This window comes from Lates calcarifer, linkage group LG7_1, assembly GCF_001640805.2.
Source record: "Lates calcarifer isolate ASB-BC8 linkage group LG7_1, TLL_Latcal_v3, whole genome shotgun sequence".
In the NCBI taxonomy this organism is placed as follows: Eukaryota; Metazoa; Chordata; class Actinopteri; family Centropomidae; genus Lates; species Lates calcarifer.
In genome coordinates this window covers 10,940,726-10,957,482 of record NC_066839.1, presented here as the reverse complement: position 1 = coordinate 10,957,482, position 16,757 = coordinate 10,940,726, and the positions used below count along the sequence as shown (strand labels likewise).

Below are 16,757 nucleotides of genomic sequence, written 5' to 3'. Positions count from 1 at the left end.
GAGACTTGTTTATGCTATGTTATTATGCATGCTTATGGTTCAATGATTGCTTTCATTAGGCTACAGATTTGCCTGAGAATTATTTCCTAGATTATCCAGTTGTTTTGTCTCTAAAATTTCACAAAGTGGCAAAAACACTTTTAATATTTTTAAAAAATACATACATTTCCTGGTGACAACATTTTCAAAGTCTTTGAATCGGCAGATAGTCAAATTAAAAGTACAAGGTAAAGAAGTAGATCCTCACGTGTAAGAAGATGAAACCTGATTTTTTTTTTGTCTTAGAGATTATTACAACAGTGATCACCTGTCAAAAATAGTATAGTTATAGTAATATTTTATTTGATATTCACAGATCTATTAATTAAGTAATCGTTTTGGCTCTGGTATTGTTTCTGAGATTATGGCACGCCTGGGCAAAATGTGTTTCACTACAGCATTTCTGTGTTCATTGTAACTTTTTTGGTCACTCCTTATTATGTCCTGGGTGAATAAATGATAAAGACTAAGCATTCTTTTTTTCCCGTTATTGTACAACGGAAGTCCCGCCCTTCTGCTTCCGTCGAATTCACAACATCCAACATGTCTGCCGCCATAGCTTCCCTCGTTTCGTATGGCAGCGATTCTGATTCAGAAAATGAGTCGGAATCCAACACCGGTGCCGAGAAAGTGGAGCAGGTGGACCCGGACGCCACGGCTCACCTCAAACCTTTACAGTCTGGACACACAATGTCTTTGGCTGTTCTCAATTCTGCTCCCGAGGTCGCCGTTAAGGTAAGCTAACCGAGCTAGCTACCGTTAGCTCAGTGTTATAGTTAAGTAGTTAACGTTGGATACTAATAACCGCATTGCGCTTGAATGTGGAATAAGACCTGCTGTTTCGGTTGATAGCGGGATATAAATATCGCCTACGTTGTTATTTAATGTGTAGTGTTAACACTTTGCTGACGCTACCAAATATAAGTCCTAGCGGTTAGCGGGAAACACTGAGCGTCGAGCAAAAGGATGTTGTGTGTTCCTCTGAAATGCTGTGAAAGAATAACTTGTTAGTCACTTAGAGTTAATCATGTTAGCGATATCGCCTTCGAATTGTGTTTTTCTATTCAATATTTGACATAACAAGCTGATCAAACAGCCGAGTGTCCGTTTACTGATTTGTGCATCTTCATTTTAGGAGGCTGTCGAGACTGGCTCACACCTGGACCCTTCCCTGAAAGAAGTCACTTTTAACCCGACATATGACACCATGTTTGCACCAGAGGTAAGATTGTAAATTTGAAATAAATTACTACTGAATATGATAAATACTGTAGTATGGTAGTAGATTCCGGGCAACAGTTTGTAATATGAGTCAAATAAAATCCTCTAGCTCCTTGGTCATCACACCCACATTAACTAATTATTATCTGAATCTCAAACATTTCTTGTGTGTTGATTATATAATAATGCCAAATGTCACCATATTTTTTATTACCTAGGTATTTGTTAAAACATTAGTTCTATTATGTCTATATCAGCCAGCTCTATTGCATATACTGTTTTATGAGTTAGAGTGGTTGTTATCATGTAAATAATGTTTATTATGTAAATATTATTCATGGCTGTTGTATTTTGTTTCTTGCCTACCTACTTGAGTGTCCCTATTGCTTTGTTTCATGATTTATTGTTTTTGCTGCTGTACTGTATTTCATATTGGATCTTACTGAAATGCTGCTACTTAAGTCAGATCATCTGTTGTTTTTGAAGTCAAGCCTCTTATAATAAATAAACATGAGTCAAACAGAGGGCCCATGCAAGTTTTTGTTTCTTTGTGAGGGTCCAGAAAATCTTGTTATTGTTAATGATTTTGTGTTTCTCTCTCGTAGTTTGGGCCCGTTAACCCATTTAAAACCCAGCAGATGGCAGCCCCCAGGAACATGCTGTCTGGCTATGCAGAACCTGCTCATGTCAACGATTTTATGTTTGAACAGCAAAGGAGGACCTTCTCCACCTATGGTAAGCACATGCCTGACCCTCTGTCATGGGTGTGGTTGGTGTGGTCAGTATGTATGGATCCTGTTTGAATTTTAATGACCCTTTCTCTCTTCACTCTGCAAATAGGTTATGCTTTAGATCCCTCTGTTGACACACACCATGCATCCTCTAACAGCTACATTGGTGCAGTAGATGAGGCTGAGAAAAATAAAGGTAATATTTAAGGATTTGATTTTAATGTTTGTTTACATCTTGACTGTAAAATCTTAATATAGGCAGAACAAAGTGTTGTTTAGGGGAATATCAGAATTATAATCTTCTCTTCCTCAAGGATTAACTGTGTTTGAGAGTGGACATAAGAAGACAGAGAAAAGGAAAAAGGTCAAAGGTGGGGATGCAGGAGAGATTGACAACTTCCTTGGACCATGGGCAAAGTATGTAGATGAGAGGGATATGGCCAAACCATCAGAGGTAATTTTCTGTTCAATGTACTATATAATATAAAATATTGTTGCTGAGATTGTCACTTCTTCACATAAGTGATTCCATTTACTCAAGGGCATGCGTTTGAGAATGAACTCACTTCAATTTTGTCAGCCCTCGTCTGTCTTTTAAACTGCGTCCAAGAAGATAAGTGTTTAGTAACTCTGGTTGTGATTCATTTTGCTTTACAGGAAGAGCAAAAAGAGCTGGATGAAATCATGGCCAAGAGACAGAAGAAGGGAAGGAATGAGGAAGAGAATCCAGCAGAGGAGAAGACTATTCTCCATGGTACTGTGACCCCTGTCTAATTTAAACATTTGAATGGCTATGGCACTATGACATGTTCAAGTATCTAGTCTATTTTAAGTTCAAAATTATATTTTGTGTTCTGAGTTGAGTGTAAACAGAAATTGAAAGTTCAGTCTTGACCTTGGAAACAGCAGTTGTGGAAAAACCATCTCACCACAAGGTCCATTATTTACTGTTCTGGAGCATAAGATTGGATTTTAAGTAATTCTCATCACATTACACATTATGATATTTAATTATTTAGATAGTATTTAAGATTCTTGTCCCACAGAGTGGTTGCTCACTCCAGGTGAATGATTTAGTCTAAGGACAGCTGACAGCCAATGCTCCTGTTAGAAACATTTATCCAGAGACTGCAGGATTTTTTTAACCTGTGAAATTTACCTTTTGTTTTTCCCCCCGCAGTTAAAGACATGTATGATTACCAGGGCAGGTCCTACCTCCACGTCCCACAGGATGTTGGCATCAACCTGCGTTCTGTGGATGTTCCAGACAAGTGTTACCTGCCTAAGAAGCAGATTCATGTCTGGTCTGGACACACCAAGGTCAGTGGGAAGGGACATAGGTCATTTGTGTGTCTTTGTGTCCCTTTATCTACCAGTTAAGGAATGTTGCAGCTTCTCTATAGGCTTTGCTGCTGATAAGTTCTACTACTGCAGTATTGTTAGGAAATAATTCTGAGATGCAAAATAAGAATTGTGTCACAAAGGTGTCTGTCTATACAAAAAAATCCATTATACAGTCCTTGTAAGACTTTCTGAGGCAGTCAGTAAAAAACCTCCTGGGTACTTTTGAATAAAACGATAAGACAGCCGTATACGATCTGCTTGTCCCTGACATATCCAAGATTATTCAGTCTCATTCAAAACACCGTCTTTATAATTCAAATATAAAAGCAAACACTGGGTTATTCCAAGAAAGATCTGATTCAAGCTTCAGATCTGCCAGTGTGCTTCAGGGAGAGAGAAATCACTCAAGTTTTAAATTGGCTCCTATCCGCTTTGTGCAGGAAGTAACAGCCATCAGAGTCTAATTTGAAATACAAAGAGGTTTGAAGAGATAATAAGTGTGTGGAAGTGCTGATGTCGAGATAATGGATGGGGATGGCCCATCCCGTGTCACAAAAGTTTTGTGGCATATTTTGGAGAAAGTTTGGTAACTTGAAGAGAGTCATCATCATTTCTGTGACTACTGCCCTGGTTGCATTATGACTCAACTGATGTCTCCCCTTAAAACTGCTGTGATAGCAACTACTGGGGCTGTGTCCAAATAATGTCAAGACTGTGAATATACACAGTATTTTATATGTGGAGATTTTAGATTAAGTGCAGCTTTACCTTAACAATTAGCCATGCCTTTGATGCCTTTAGTCTAGAGTAAATATAACACTACAGTAAAATATTCCAGTAAAAGGCTAATGTGTTTCACTCACTCTATTTATTTTCTAGGGTGTCAGTGCAATCCGACTGTTTCCTAACTCCGGCCATCTGCTGCTCTCCTGCTCCATGGACTGTAAGATCAAGGTAAATAATCACAACAAGGTGGAGTTGCATAAAAATCTTAACAGAACTTTTTGAAAAAAATTTGGGTTTTAAAGTTTTATCATATAACACTGCTTTTTTTTTTTAACTAAAAGTTTGCTGGCTTAATTTAATGTAGTGTTGGGGTTCAGTGGTGCTGGAAATCTATTTTCATCTGTGGTCTTATCTCCTTTTCTCCACAGTTGTGGGAAGTGTACAATGAGAGGAGGTGTATACGGACATTTATTGGTAAGTGAGAAGAGACCTCATGAAACTTCTCCATTCAAATTATGTCTTAGATTTTGATGTGGTACATTTTGATGAATATTGATATTCCACTGTATAGAATGATAACTTAATATTTAGTGAAATTCACCACCAAAGTATTAAAGTTTATATACAACAATGGATCATCAGCAAACATGCTGCATGCTGACATGAAATACGTTCAAGATCTTAAAAGCTACCTGCCTTTTGGGAAATATACACTGGTGACAGACTGTGAGCTCAGCATTACTGGAACACTAATGACACATCTGCGACCGTGGGCAGATTTTTTTTTTTTTTTTTTTTTTTTGAGTAGATGGGGTCTGAGGTGTTTAGGCTAATGCATGCAGGTCACTCCCTACACTCTTCCCAGAGACAGCACATTGTCAGAATAGAGATTGTTTGCAGCCGTGGTTCTGCTTGTCAGCTCCTTCACAGAATATGCACAATTCAGCAGCCCCGGGGCTGAGGGGAACGGGGAGCAAGGGAGAGTGTGAGGCACAGGGAGGAGCCGGCGTACAGGAAGAGAGAACACAGTTTAGGAGTGAATAAACTGACAGAGAGGCTGGCTGGGGACGCTGTGAGTAGGAGAAGCAGCAGAGACGCAGATGATGATTTTAATGATTTTTTTCATCAGAGCAGTGTTAGAAGTGCAGGACTACGTTGTAGAGAACATAGTAGATTTTCACTTTGTTGTTGCTGCTGTGCTCTCAGTTTGATCTGATCATCAACCGTCTTGTTTTTTTGTTTTTTTTTACATCAGCATAATAAAAGATTCAGTTTTCTTTTCTGAGGCACTGTATTGCATTTCTTTGTTTTCTTATGCATTTGGATGATCTTTAGAGAGTACACCTTTTTGTCAAATATACCCTTCAGTTTTTCAATTTTTTTCTCTTAATATTAAATTTATCACACTGCATATTATCTTTAAATAAAACATCCACTGTAGTAGGAACTTGCACACAGTTGTTGTTTTTTAGTGCATGTAGCTTGTCAGAATCACCAAACAAGTGGGAACAGGTAATATATCAGGTGCATTAATGAGTATGCACATCATTCTATGTGTATTTTCATGTTTGGATGCAGCCTGAGACAAAGGGTATATTTGATGCCCTGCTTTCAGTAGTTTGTGTATCTGTGTGTTCCTGCATACACACCATCAAGGCTTTCTGCAGCAGCGGCGTTGCCTTTGGTCTGCCAGCAAGCAGGGTTAGAGCAAGCGAGCAGGCAGCCACTTAGCCTCAGCGGGCCCTGTTATCACCGTGGAAACAGTGTAACCCTAATAAAAGCCAGCTTTAACAGGGGAGGCGTCTGCTTGCACCGAGCCCACTGGGTCCTCGCATCACCTACGCTATACGAGGAAAAAGCCAAAGGGCTACATAGATTGGGATGAGGGAGAGAATAAGAGAAGGTGGAGAACAGTTGAAAAGACAGATGGAGCATGTAATTTTTTTTCTTTCTCCTCCTCTTTTCTCTCTCCGAGCTCATTTAAAGATCCCATTGCTCTCGTCTCCCACAAGCCTGCTTCAGCTTTCTTCCTCAACATCCCTTATTTCCTTTAACCAGATTTCACATTCCTCAAATGAATTGGGTATCAAAGGAAGGCAGCTGGGGGAGTCTTGGCAACAAGACTGGGGAACGTATGAAGTGAATTTTTCTGGCATCTATTTATTTATTTGTTTGTAATATGTGTGTAAATATCCTCTGTGTGTTAGGCCACAGCAAAGCCGTACGAGACATTTGCTTCAACAACAGTGGGACCCAGTTCCTCAGCGCTGCCTACGACCGCTACCTTAAACTCTGGGACTCTGAGACAGGTAGGCTGCTGTGCCACTGACATCAATAGACTTTTTTTCTGTTGTTCACAGAAGCACTTGTGGTGGTTCTTCAAAAAGACTGAATCAAACCAGATGTATAATGTTGAATATCTCACTTATACAGTATATCCATTTGAATGCCTCCATGAGAGCACACTCAAGACAGTATTTTAACAAGAGGTATTCTATCTCAGCAGCACTCTCAGATTGTGTATGTGGAGAGGGCGTGGCCATTATCGAACACTGTACGTGCAATCTAATAACATACATTGATCTCGGAAGCCATCGGGTAATTGTGAATGACAGCGCAGACCTTGGTTTCCTCGTTTGCCCTTTACATGCACACACAGTGCTCAGCAGTTCAAGTAGAACTGCTGAGTTTCATTTGATGAGTTACAGTCATTAGACAGAAGAATAATCAAGAATTGTTTTCATGATAAATTAATCATTTAAAGTGAATGATGAGTAAATAAAAATACATATCATTCCCTAGTTCAAGCTCATCAGATTTGAAGACTTGATTGATAATGAACTGAATATTTCTGGATTTTGGGCCGTTAGTCAGACAAAACAAACAAACTGAAAACATCACCTCTGGCTTTAGGAAATTGCAGTGGTTATTTATCGCATTTTTATGACAAAAAAATCTGAAGATTAATCAATAATGAAAATAACTGCTAGTTGCGTAGCTTGGCACTTGACTTTTGATGATTTTCATTTGAAGAAAAAATGCTGCCTCTATTTAAGGGATACATTTTATTATGGGTTTTCCTGTTTGTATGATGGTAATAGGTTTTTAAACTTGCTGTCTTGCTTTAGACAGACAACTTAGGTATCTAAATGAAATCAAATTACAAGGCCTGGGTCTCACTGGTGCCATGTTTCCCCATTATCTTCTCCCTCTGCTCAATTGTCTTTTCATCCACCCCGTCACCTCAAGGGTGTCAATCCACCAGAGGGCAGAAAAGAGTTAAATCCCCCACTTGTTGATAACACGATTCCCTTTGTACCCATATCATCCAAATACTTTTAAAAGTTATGTCCCTACACAGTTACAGCTGGTCACATGTAAAGGGTTCAGTTGTTGTGGATTTGTGTAATATAAATACATTGCAGCAGTCCGTGCAATGACATGTTGGGGATAACTTTAGTATTTTATTTCAGATTTATTCCAGCTGCAGTTAAAGCTGTGGATTTAGTACAGAAATTATGTTACTAAAAAAACTTCATTCTGATCTTAAGGACGTCTTTGTGTTGCACTCATTCTGATTTCCCTGTTGTCTAAGCTATAACAATGGTGGTAGCATCAGTCCTGTGGCGATTCACCTCTGCTGAAGGAAGCTTTTCTGTGTTACGGCTGAGCTGATGCTGCCTGCTGGGGCAGATCATACAGCACTAGAAGTTGCAGGCTGTCCTTAAATTTTAAACAACTTGAGTGTACCTTTCTAAGAGGCCACTGCGGATTATTCTGGAGCTCTGACTTTCAATTCGCCTCTCTCCACAGGCCAATGTATCTCCCGCTTCACCAACAGGAAGGTGCCGTACTGCGTCAAGTTCAACCCGGACGAGGACAAACAGAACCTCTTTGTGGCCGGCATGTCAGATAAGAAGATTGTTCAGGTAAAGCTGGCATTTGCTGCATTGCAAGTAAATTCAATTCAGCTCCCACCATCACCTTGTGTATTTCCCAGTTGACCAAGCAGATGCACATATGAATTTCCGTGTATACCCCCTGTGCTCACAGCAGCATGAAATACACCGTCTCATCCTCCTGCACTAGTGTGTGCAGTAATGTGTGTGTGTGTGCATGGCAAGAGGTTCACAGGCTGACAGTACTAGAGCAAGTCATTAATCACAGGCAGCATTAGGGTGGAAAAGAGGCAAAGGGAAGAGAGAATCCTATGATAAATGTTGGAAATACATGACTACCATCATACTATCAGCTAGATAATCTTCAGAACAAGTAACTCTGAACCTGTACAAATGAAAGTTTGGATTTCTGTGGAAGTAACAAGCTGAGAGAACAAATAGTTGTTAACTGAATAGGGAATATGATTTTATTTTCCACAATTCATAATAACAAAATATTGGATTGCCAAAGATGGGGCTGTTTAGTTTTATTTCGTTTTACTTTCAGTGTCAGCTTTAATTGAAAATATGTCCAAACCATAATGGTTATCATAATATCATATCATTATCTGGCACAATAATTAGGGTTAGTATGAAATCATGCAGCTCTCCTTTGGGTTTTGAGAACAGATGGCTGCTGGAGCCGAGGGGTAATATTTAGAAAAAAATTGCATAAATAGAATTAGATGTAAAATGTGTTTGGACAGAAATGTATCCTATTTGTTTGTTGCCTGGGGGGGAGCAGCTCTGTGTGGTAGCCTTTCCTTTACATTTTTAATGTGTGCATACTGTTTTTCCAAAAACATTAATGTCCAAGACTGAGGCCTGATTTACAGCCAATAGATGTAGCACACCGCAATTAGGTCATTTCACTGCATTGGGACATTAACAACTGTTCTCAGTCCCCCACTGCCACATCATATGAGTTTCTCACTTCTTTTCCTGCTACACTTAGACAGGTTGTATTTATTTTGGTAATCAGCACTCCACAAGAGCGAGAATGTGCAGTGGAACTTGTTTTGTGGGATTTTGCGAATCCATTTAAATAATCCACTTTGTTTTGTTTTGACTTACCATAGACCATGTGTTTACCTTCTCTGCTCCTCTTTGTGTCGCTCTGACAGTGGGACATCAGGACTGGTGAGGTTGTTCAGGAATATGACCGTCACCTGGGAGCTGTCAACACCATCACCTTTGTTGATGAGAATCGTCGGTTTGTGAGCACATCAGACGACAAGAGTCTTAGAGTTTGGGAGTGGTAAGTACAGAGCAACAGCCTGAAATACTGATCCAGTATTTGGAATTTGAGTGTGCTGCTTCATCGTGTTTGTTGCTATGCCTTCAAGCAAGGCATATAATCCCACTCCCCAATACCAAGTGGTTAATAATGGAAGACTGCGATTGCGTTGGGCAGCAGCTCAGAGAAATTTATCAGCATTATGAACATATAAAACAGTGAAATTTGTGTCAGTACTTCATAAATAAATGTTAAAAAACTGATGAGTCATTTTCAAAAAAAACTGTCAACAGATTTACAATAGCACATTTTGTTTTATTTGTGGGTGCCAGGCTGTTGGCAGAGACCATTTTACTGTTTGCTATTCTAATTGAGGTGCATCTTGGTGACATCAAGTGTCCTTGTGTTATCTTTTCTATATAACAAGAAAACTGTGGACATCAACAAACCTCCAGACGACCCTGTCTTGGACAGTTCACCCAGCTGTGCTGCTAATGTGCTCTGAGTCATAGCCTCTGCCACAGTTTGTCTGCTTTACATGCATCTGTTACTCTGGGAGGTTTTTTCCTCCCTGGAGTTAACATTGTACTTTGGCAGTGCTCCAGCAATAACCCCTGTAAGCCTGGCCCCTGTTGCTAGTTGTATAATTTAATGAATAAGCATTTTGAAATGGTTCCACCAAATTTATTACTGAAATGACAGATGTGCTCAGATGACTGGCAGGTCAGATAACGTTAATTTTCCTTTTTAAAATCTCCCTTCCCCTCCTTCTCTTTGGACACTGAAACTGCAGAAACAGGTCGTGTTATTAAGAATATATTGTCCACGTGTTCTTTATAAGCTTACTTATTTTTAGAAAGTGTGATTGCATGTCATACTGCAGTCTGTGTGCTCAGTGGCCAATCAAGAGAGACCACCAAGAACAGCTTGCAGATTGGCAGGTGGTCCTGTGGTGATAAACAAATTCTGGTATTTGCCTCTCAAAGATGATAAATATTTAAAGACCGGCTGATAAAGGAAGCTTCCTTTGGATTCAGAGGGAGAGATTGTGTTTTTTTTTTCTCTTCTTAGAACTTCCTAGCTTTTGTTTTTCCCTTCAGAATGTGAGAAATAGGGATTAACTACTGAAAAACTTTTTCACACACTTATTTAGTCAGAGTTGAAGGTCTTAATAAAATGCCGACAGAACAACTTGTAGCCAAAGAAACATATCCCAAGAGTCTACTTTCTACACTTGAATGGGAGGGAGGGCTACCACAGGCTTTTTTAGCACAGCGTGGGAGCGAGCAGGCGACTGGTATGTCAGGCTAAAGAGTGGCTTTACTGTCCCTCTTTCTCCCACGGATACCACCTGGCTCTCCTTCCTCTTTAAGCTACCCCCACCCCTCCCCTCCACCCTCTTGTGAGAGCTGTTACATAGCAGCTGTTAAGCTGAATTTAACAGAACAGTCTCATATCGCCGGAATAGAAGCGGAGGCTGGCAGAGAGGGGCAGGGTGGGAGGTAATGCTGGATGGTTAGAAAAGATTGTGAGGCAGCAAATCTACAAGTCATCCACATCACGGCGCAAAACGCCCACATGTGGTTCAAATTCTATCCTCGTTCTTACACACATTCATGAGTTTTCTGGGGAGACTACTTTATCTGTAGCCGAGGTTTGTCATCAGGGAGCGCAGAGATGGCGTGCACGTTGAAGGAGGATTACAATCAATATAAAATTTGCCTCACTGTGCCGGCAAGGGGAATTAGCGCTTGATCATAAAGAAACATTGTTCAGAGAGCGATGAAACTGTGGGCTTGGAGAGTCATTTGAGATGATGATGGATTGAGAAAGATGAAAAAACGCTGGACACAGAGTGAAGGACACTGTTGGAATGGTTATAGTTTATAATGTAGTAAAGAAAGCTCATTTTAAACAGCTTTCTAGACAGCCTTTCATTATTGTCCTGACCCTTTAAAAACCCCAAATTGAATCAAGCATTATCTAAATACTTGGCCAGTTGTAATGACTGCACAAAAGCAGAACTGTGGCAAAGAAAACACTTAATTTACTGCGCTGTCAATAGTAATTATGTTTTATGAAATCTTCTTTTTATATCAGTTCCAAATAACAAAGATGGCCTGTTTCATTTCCTTCTCAGTGAGAGAAGCTCAAGGATTTTCATGTCTCTGTCTGACAGCTTTCCTTCAGTCTCATTACAAAACTTAACACAAACCTCACTAAAGACAAACTAAACTTCATATGTAAAGTGTTTTTGTTTAAGACACTGCCCCAAGCTTGATCGACCTGAAACAAAGCAAACAACCATAAATCATCTATTATTCATAGATATCTCTTGTGAATAGATTGTTGTCATATGTTTTCCTTTCTTCCTCTCCCATCGCTCTCCAGACAACAAAACATTCACACTGGTTATTTCTGGAGTTAGAAGAAGAAGAGGAGTTCTGATGGCTTTGTTATCTTTTCAGAGTTTAGCTTGGCTTGTCTGCACACATTGGCTCTGACGAACCCAGGGGCCCCTTTAATGTCTGACTACGCGCACACACATGAACGAATTCAAGTGTGCTCACGTGCACGAGGGATTGCATTCCTCATTTTACTCTCGACTTTAGTTCTTCAAAGCCCATTTTTGGTCTTGTGTGTGTGCTCAGGCGTGGTGCAGTCACTTTGCTCCAGCTGTTACTCATCACGAGAAGAGCAGACATGGTCTTAGTTTAAGCAGATGGCAAGATGAGTTCGGGGCTGTTGCTCTTAAGCCCTTCCTTGATGCGAACACACACACAGTAATGCAGAAAGACGGTCACACTCATTCACTTAGTTTGCAGCAAGATCCAGAGGTCAGTAGAAAAAAAACCCTGAAATTGGACTGCTGTCATCCTTACACACATACACACACCTCACTGCAGATTTGAAAGATCTTCTGCAGACCACTTAAGATCAAATAGCCAAGTATTCCTCTCTCTCCCGAAGCAGGGAGACGTGGCAGAGCATAAAGGAACAGGACGCAGTCTGAAAGAGCGAAAGAAAGGATTAATAAATAATTGGTTGCCAGTTCAGACGGCGATGCAGCATCAAAAGCTTTTTTTTTTTTCAGATTGCGTGGAATTATTTACATACTGTAGCTGTAATGGTGATACTGCCTGGTGTTTTTTCACCGTAGCTGTTTTCAAAGCAGCAGCATTGGTAAACAAACTACAGCTTTTTGCATGTTTTCCTTTCGAGTTCTTCTTGCTTCAGGGGGCCGGCTGCTCAGGTTGTTCTCTCGTCTAGTGTTTAACCCAGCTTCAAGTGTAGTCACAATGCTCTGTGCCTTTTTTTTTAGGGACATCCCTGTGGACTTCAAGTACATCGCTGAGCCCAGTATGCACTCTATGCCAGCTGTGACACTCTCTCCCAATGGTAAGTAGTCGAACTGTGGCAAAACACTTGCAAACACACAGTCCAGCACACAGGACCCTGGGGAGCAAAAACCTATATTGCCAGATTGAAGTTGTTGGGCATTGCTCAGCAGAATAAAAACAAGGCAAGCTCAGTTCAGCTAATGAAATGTGTGAGTAGGAATGTCCAGGGCCCCTTACCAGGATCAGAATCAAGCCCAAACTAGGCAATTTTAATAGACTTCCTTTTGCCTTTCATCGAGAGATTTGGATGCGGTGTCAAAGCAGAAAGAACAGAAAAATTCATGCAAGGAGTTTCCTGGCCCAAATGTAACACAATATTTTTTCTTAGGTTTGAAAAAGTGGGTATTGTCTTATATTTGAGCACATGACAATTACGTGTTCATTACATTGGATATTCTTTTTGAATGGAGAGACTGTGTAACAAGAGTGTTTTATTATTAGCCTTAATATGGCTGGGCTAGCAAATGTTTTCTAGTTCGTCAGCCCTAAAAGTTTTTAACCTGCCAGAGGTTTCGACTAAAAATGAGTTGATAGTGTCTTCCGACATCCGTACTGCAGAAATAAACCAGGGAGAAAATCTGTCAAACAGCCAAGAATCACGGCTGTCACAGAGGATGAGCTCAAGAAGACAGTTTGAAAAATGCTGTCAGAGAAAATGATTCGGAGAAAACAGAGTGAGAGAGGAATCGACTCGCTACAGTAACTCAGTCAGCTGGCTAGTTGACTAAACCCAGTGTTACACTGTCAAATGGCTATGGGAGGATGAGAAATTTTCTGTGGAACTATAAGCCTTGTTTTACCAACGTGTGCCTGAGCCCTCCAGCAACCGAGGGAAAACCCTGGGTAGATAGATAAATATCGCCTGATCTTTCCAATCCTTTGTTTGTTTGCTCTGGGTGCGCCAGCTGTCACAAACGCCCCATCGAGCACTGTTAAAACACTCTAACGTCTCTTAATGCAGTGGTGCGAGGGAGTGAACCGCAGAGCGCACAGCAGCCAGTAGTTTCAATTAATGACATGTCACTGTGCGTCAGGGAGGAATGAGAGGAACTGCAGCGGGTAAACAATAAACACTTGGTTTTCCTTTCATTCCAGCGACAAATCTCCGTCGCAGTTAAGAAGGGTTGATGTTGCTTGTATTTTGAGAGTCAAATATTTTAGAAATATGAAACTGCGGCCAGGAGATGGATAACTTAGCTTAGGTTAGTATAAATACTGGAAATGGGGGAAAGTAGTTAGGCTCTACCTGAAGGTAAGCAAAAAGAAAAAGAAAAAATTGTAGTGAGTCCTGTCACCATCTTGGGGTTGCCAGATGGAGACGTCATCCCAGCCAGGAGATAGTCAAAGTACATAGCAACCTGTAAAACTACAAGCGCTGGCATGTGACTCAGGGGGAGATGACAGCAGTGCACACCTCACACAGATATGAATGCACATGAAGAAGTCTGAGCAGCACGCACCTAAGCTGATAACAGAATAAGAGACAGTCTCTCAATGTAACGCGTCTCTTGATCAGATCCCTGTCACTCATCAGCTCACACCATCAACACACCTCTGTCTCATCGTCCTCCCTCTCCCTATTCCCCCCCATACTCTCACCCCTCCCCCTGGCACGCTCATTGCCCCACATGTTGTTCTCCACAGCGTGTGAACAATGATGGTCTCAGTAAGAACATCCGTCTCTATGCCTAATAGCACCCATTCCCCCCCCCATCCCCCCCACTGGCACCACATCCGTGACCTCTGTCCTCTCGCCATCTTAACAAAGCAGACAGAGCCCGAGTCCGCTGGTGAAATTGGTCAGCTTGATTCCATTCTCCTGCACCTATCGCATCTGATATTTGCGGACAATAGTGTCGCATTCATTTATGTTTTGTGAGGGAGGATGTAAAAAAGGACACTGGCATACTTTCTCATACCACATTAGTCATTTCCGTCATGTTTCCTTTCAAGAAGTGCACCGAGTCGTGTAATGTTTTGACACTGAAGCGCTGCCTCTTATCGCAGTGTAGTGACTTGGAGGCCACAGCGTTGTCAGGAGCTGAAACGCACTGTAAAGTAGATTTTGACTGAGCAGTCACAGATGAAAAGCCTCTTCATTTTTTACCGATTTGCCTCAATCTTTCCAATTTAATGATGGCAGAATGATAAGTTCATGCCCTTTTCAGAGTGACATCCATTCATACTCAAATTTCCACATTTTTGTTTTTGGTATGATTTTTATCCTTCAGGCATATTTCCACCAATTGCAATGTACCTGTCGTTAAGAATATGTGACTCCACATGATGTCCCACCACATCAGAGTTGTTACATTGCCAGGGTTGGCTCATACTGATACTGTGATCATGATACCACATCAAAGATGCTAGTGGCTGCTTGTTAAACATTTGGCTGTACAGAATCATGCTGATGAGTCGTATTAACAACCTTTTAAAGCCTAGCTATTTGCACAATATTTCTGGTACTATGTTACTTGAATAGAATCTTTTTTTCTTGCTGATTTGTAAGCATTTTGTCTAAGTTATGACATCAGTGTTGTGTAGCCGTATGCTGACATGCTGTTTGCTTGTTTCTCTCCCCAGGTAAATGGCTGGCATGCCAGTCCATGGACAACCAGATTCTGATCTTTGGAGCCCAAAACCGCTTCAGACTGAACAAGAAGAAGGTCTTCAAGGGCCACATGGTGGCTGGTTATGCCTGCCAAGTGGACTTCTCCCCAGACATGAGGTAAACCTTTACTTTGTTGCTAAATTTTCTGGTGAGTGGCAGACCCTTGAGATTCTCACAGCTCATTAATAGTTCCTAGTAATTAATTAGTAAATGCTGGATTGTTTGGCACTGACGAATGAAAACATGCCAGAAAAACATAAACTGGTCAGAAGAGATTAAATTGCTTTTTTGGTATGGTGGTAGTAGCTGTTTTAATGGGTGGAGAGAGGCAAAAGGAAAAAATGAAGGAAGAGTGAAATGAATTATGTCATCAGTAAATGAAAAAAAAGGGCAAAAGTGTTAAAAACAGGCTCAAAAGACAGCGTCCTACAGATGCCTCTGCTTACCCTCTGTCCTCTGTGTCTTATCCTGTCGTCTGAAATACCTGCACTTGATGAAGAGCAGTGGGAAACAGCCTCTTCATATTATCTACTGTATGAGTCCCACAAGGAGAGCTAACTAGGACAGTCCAGCTTCCTAATTTTAGACAAAACACCCATTAAGGCCTCAACCTTTTCTCACCCACCACCACCCACTTCTGTGAACAGGTGCCCTCACTTCCTTTTAGTATCCATGGCAACACAGCAACTCCTGGCTAGACTAAATACCAAAAAAATCAGAGCCTCCCACCTTTTGGCAGGTGAAGAGGAGGCAAGTCATTTTTAGCGAAGTGTTAATCTTTCCATCCTCACCCCCATCTCTTGTGTTTCTGTTTTCTTCTTCTTTTTTGGGACCTCCTCCTCTTCCCACCAGCTATGTGGTGTCAGGAGATGCAGATGGAAAGCTGAACATTTGGGACTGGAAGACCACCAAGCTTTACCACAGGATCAAGGCACATGACAAGGTTTGCATCAGTGCCCTGTGGCACCCACATGAAACCTCCAAGGTCATCACCTGCGGTTGGGATGGACAAATCAAACTCTGGGACTAGAAAGTGCACGGGTGTTTGGCTGTGGGGTCGTATGGGTCTCTGGGATATAATGGGCAAAACTGAACTGGCTCACTAAAGACACAGAAAGGGGTTTGCTTGTCCCATGTATTTTTTTGATCATTTTTTGAGTGAAAGCCACAGGGCTGGTATCCAGTCTTATTGTAGCAGTGTATTTTTGTATGCCATCACGAGAGCTCGAAATATGTACACATTTATTATCTGTACAAAGATGAACACAAACATTCTCTTAAAAATAGTTTCTACTGCAAAAGGCACATTACAGGGCTACTTTTGTTTTTCTTTTTTAAATAAATGTTTTGTTATTTTAATTGGCAGTGTCCTGTGTAGTCGACCTTTGTAATCCTTGGTAAAACATATCTTTGTTTTCAGACCATCCCTTTATGGAAATAAACATTCTGTAAATTTTACCTCCTTAAGAAAACGATGCATTGTTTTCTTTGCAAAAGTTTCTCTATTAT

The 16,757-nt window shown here is 40.9% G+C and overlaps 1 protein-coding gene across 1 annotated transcript; it reads left to right on the top strand.

The window, feature by feature from the left end:
* The first annotated feature begins 550 nt into the window (after positions 1–550).
* On the top strand, positions 551–16,706 carry cdc40 (cell division cycle 40 homolog (S. cerevisiae)). The gene is made up of 15 exons (XM_018694527.2): positions 551–774; positions 1,175–1,261; positions 1,866–1,995; positions 2,101–2,187; positions 2,306–2,445; positions 2,649–2,745; positions 3,172–3,311; positions 4,215–4,289; positions 4,490–4,535; positions 6,269–6,370; positions 7,875–7,990; positions 9,124–9,257; positions 12,559–12,635; positions 15,221–15,365; positions 16,101–16,706. Exons 1-15 carry the CDS (start codon positions 583–585, stop codon positions 16,276–16,278), a joined length of 1,746 nt encoding a protein of 581 aa, XP_018550043.1. The 5' UTR covers positions 551–582; the 3' UTR covers positions 16,279–16,706.
* Positions 16,707–16,757: the final 51 nt, after the last annotated feature.

What these genes read in the sequence shown, in the direction of transcription:
- cdc40 (XM_018694527.2), top strand. Translation starts at nt 583, where the DNA reads ATGTCTGCCGCCATAGCTTCCCTCGTTTCGTATGGCAGCGATTCTGAT. An exon ending in ATATGGCCAAACCATCAGAG is followed by an intron (nt 2,446 to 2,648) that starts GTAATTTTCTGT and finishes TTTGCTTTACAG; the next exon opens with GAAGAGCAAAAAGAGCTGGA. An exon ending in CCATGGACTGTAAGATCAAG is followed by an intron (nt 4,290 to 4,489) that starts GTAAATAATCAC and finishes TTTTCTCCACAG; the next exon opens with TTGTGGGAAGTGTACAATGA.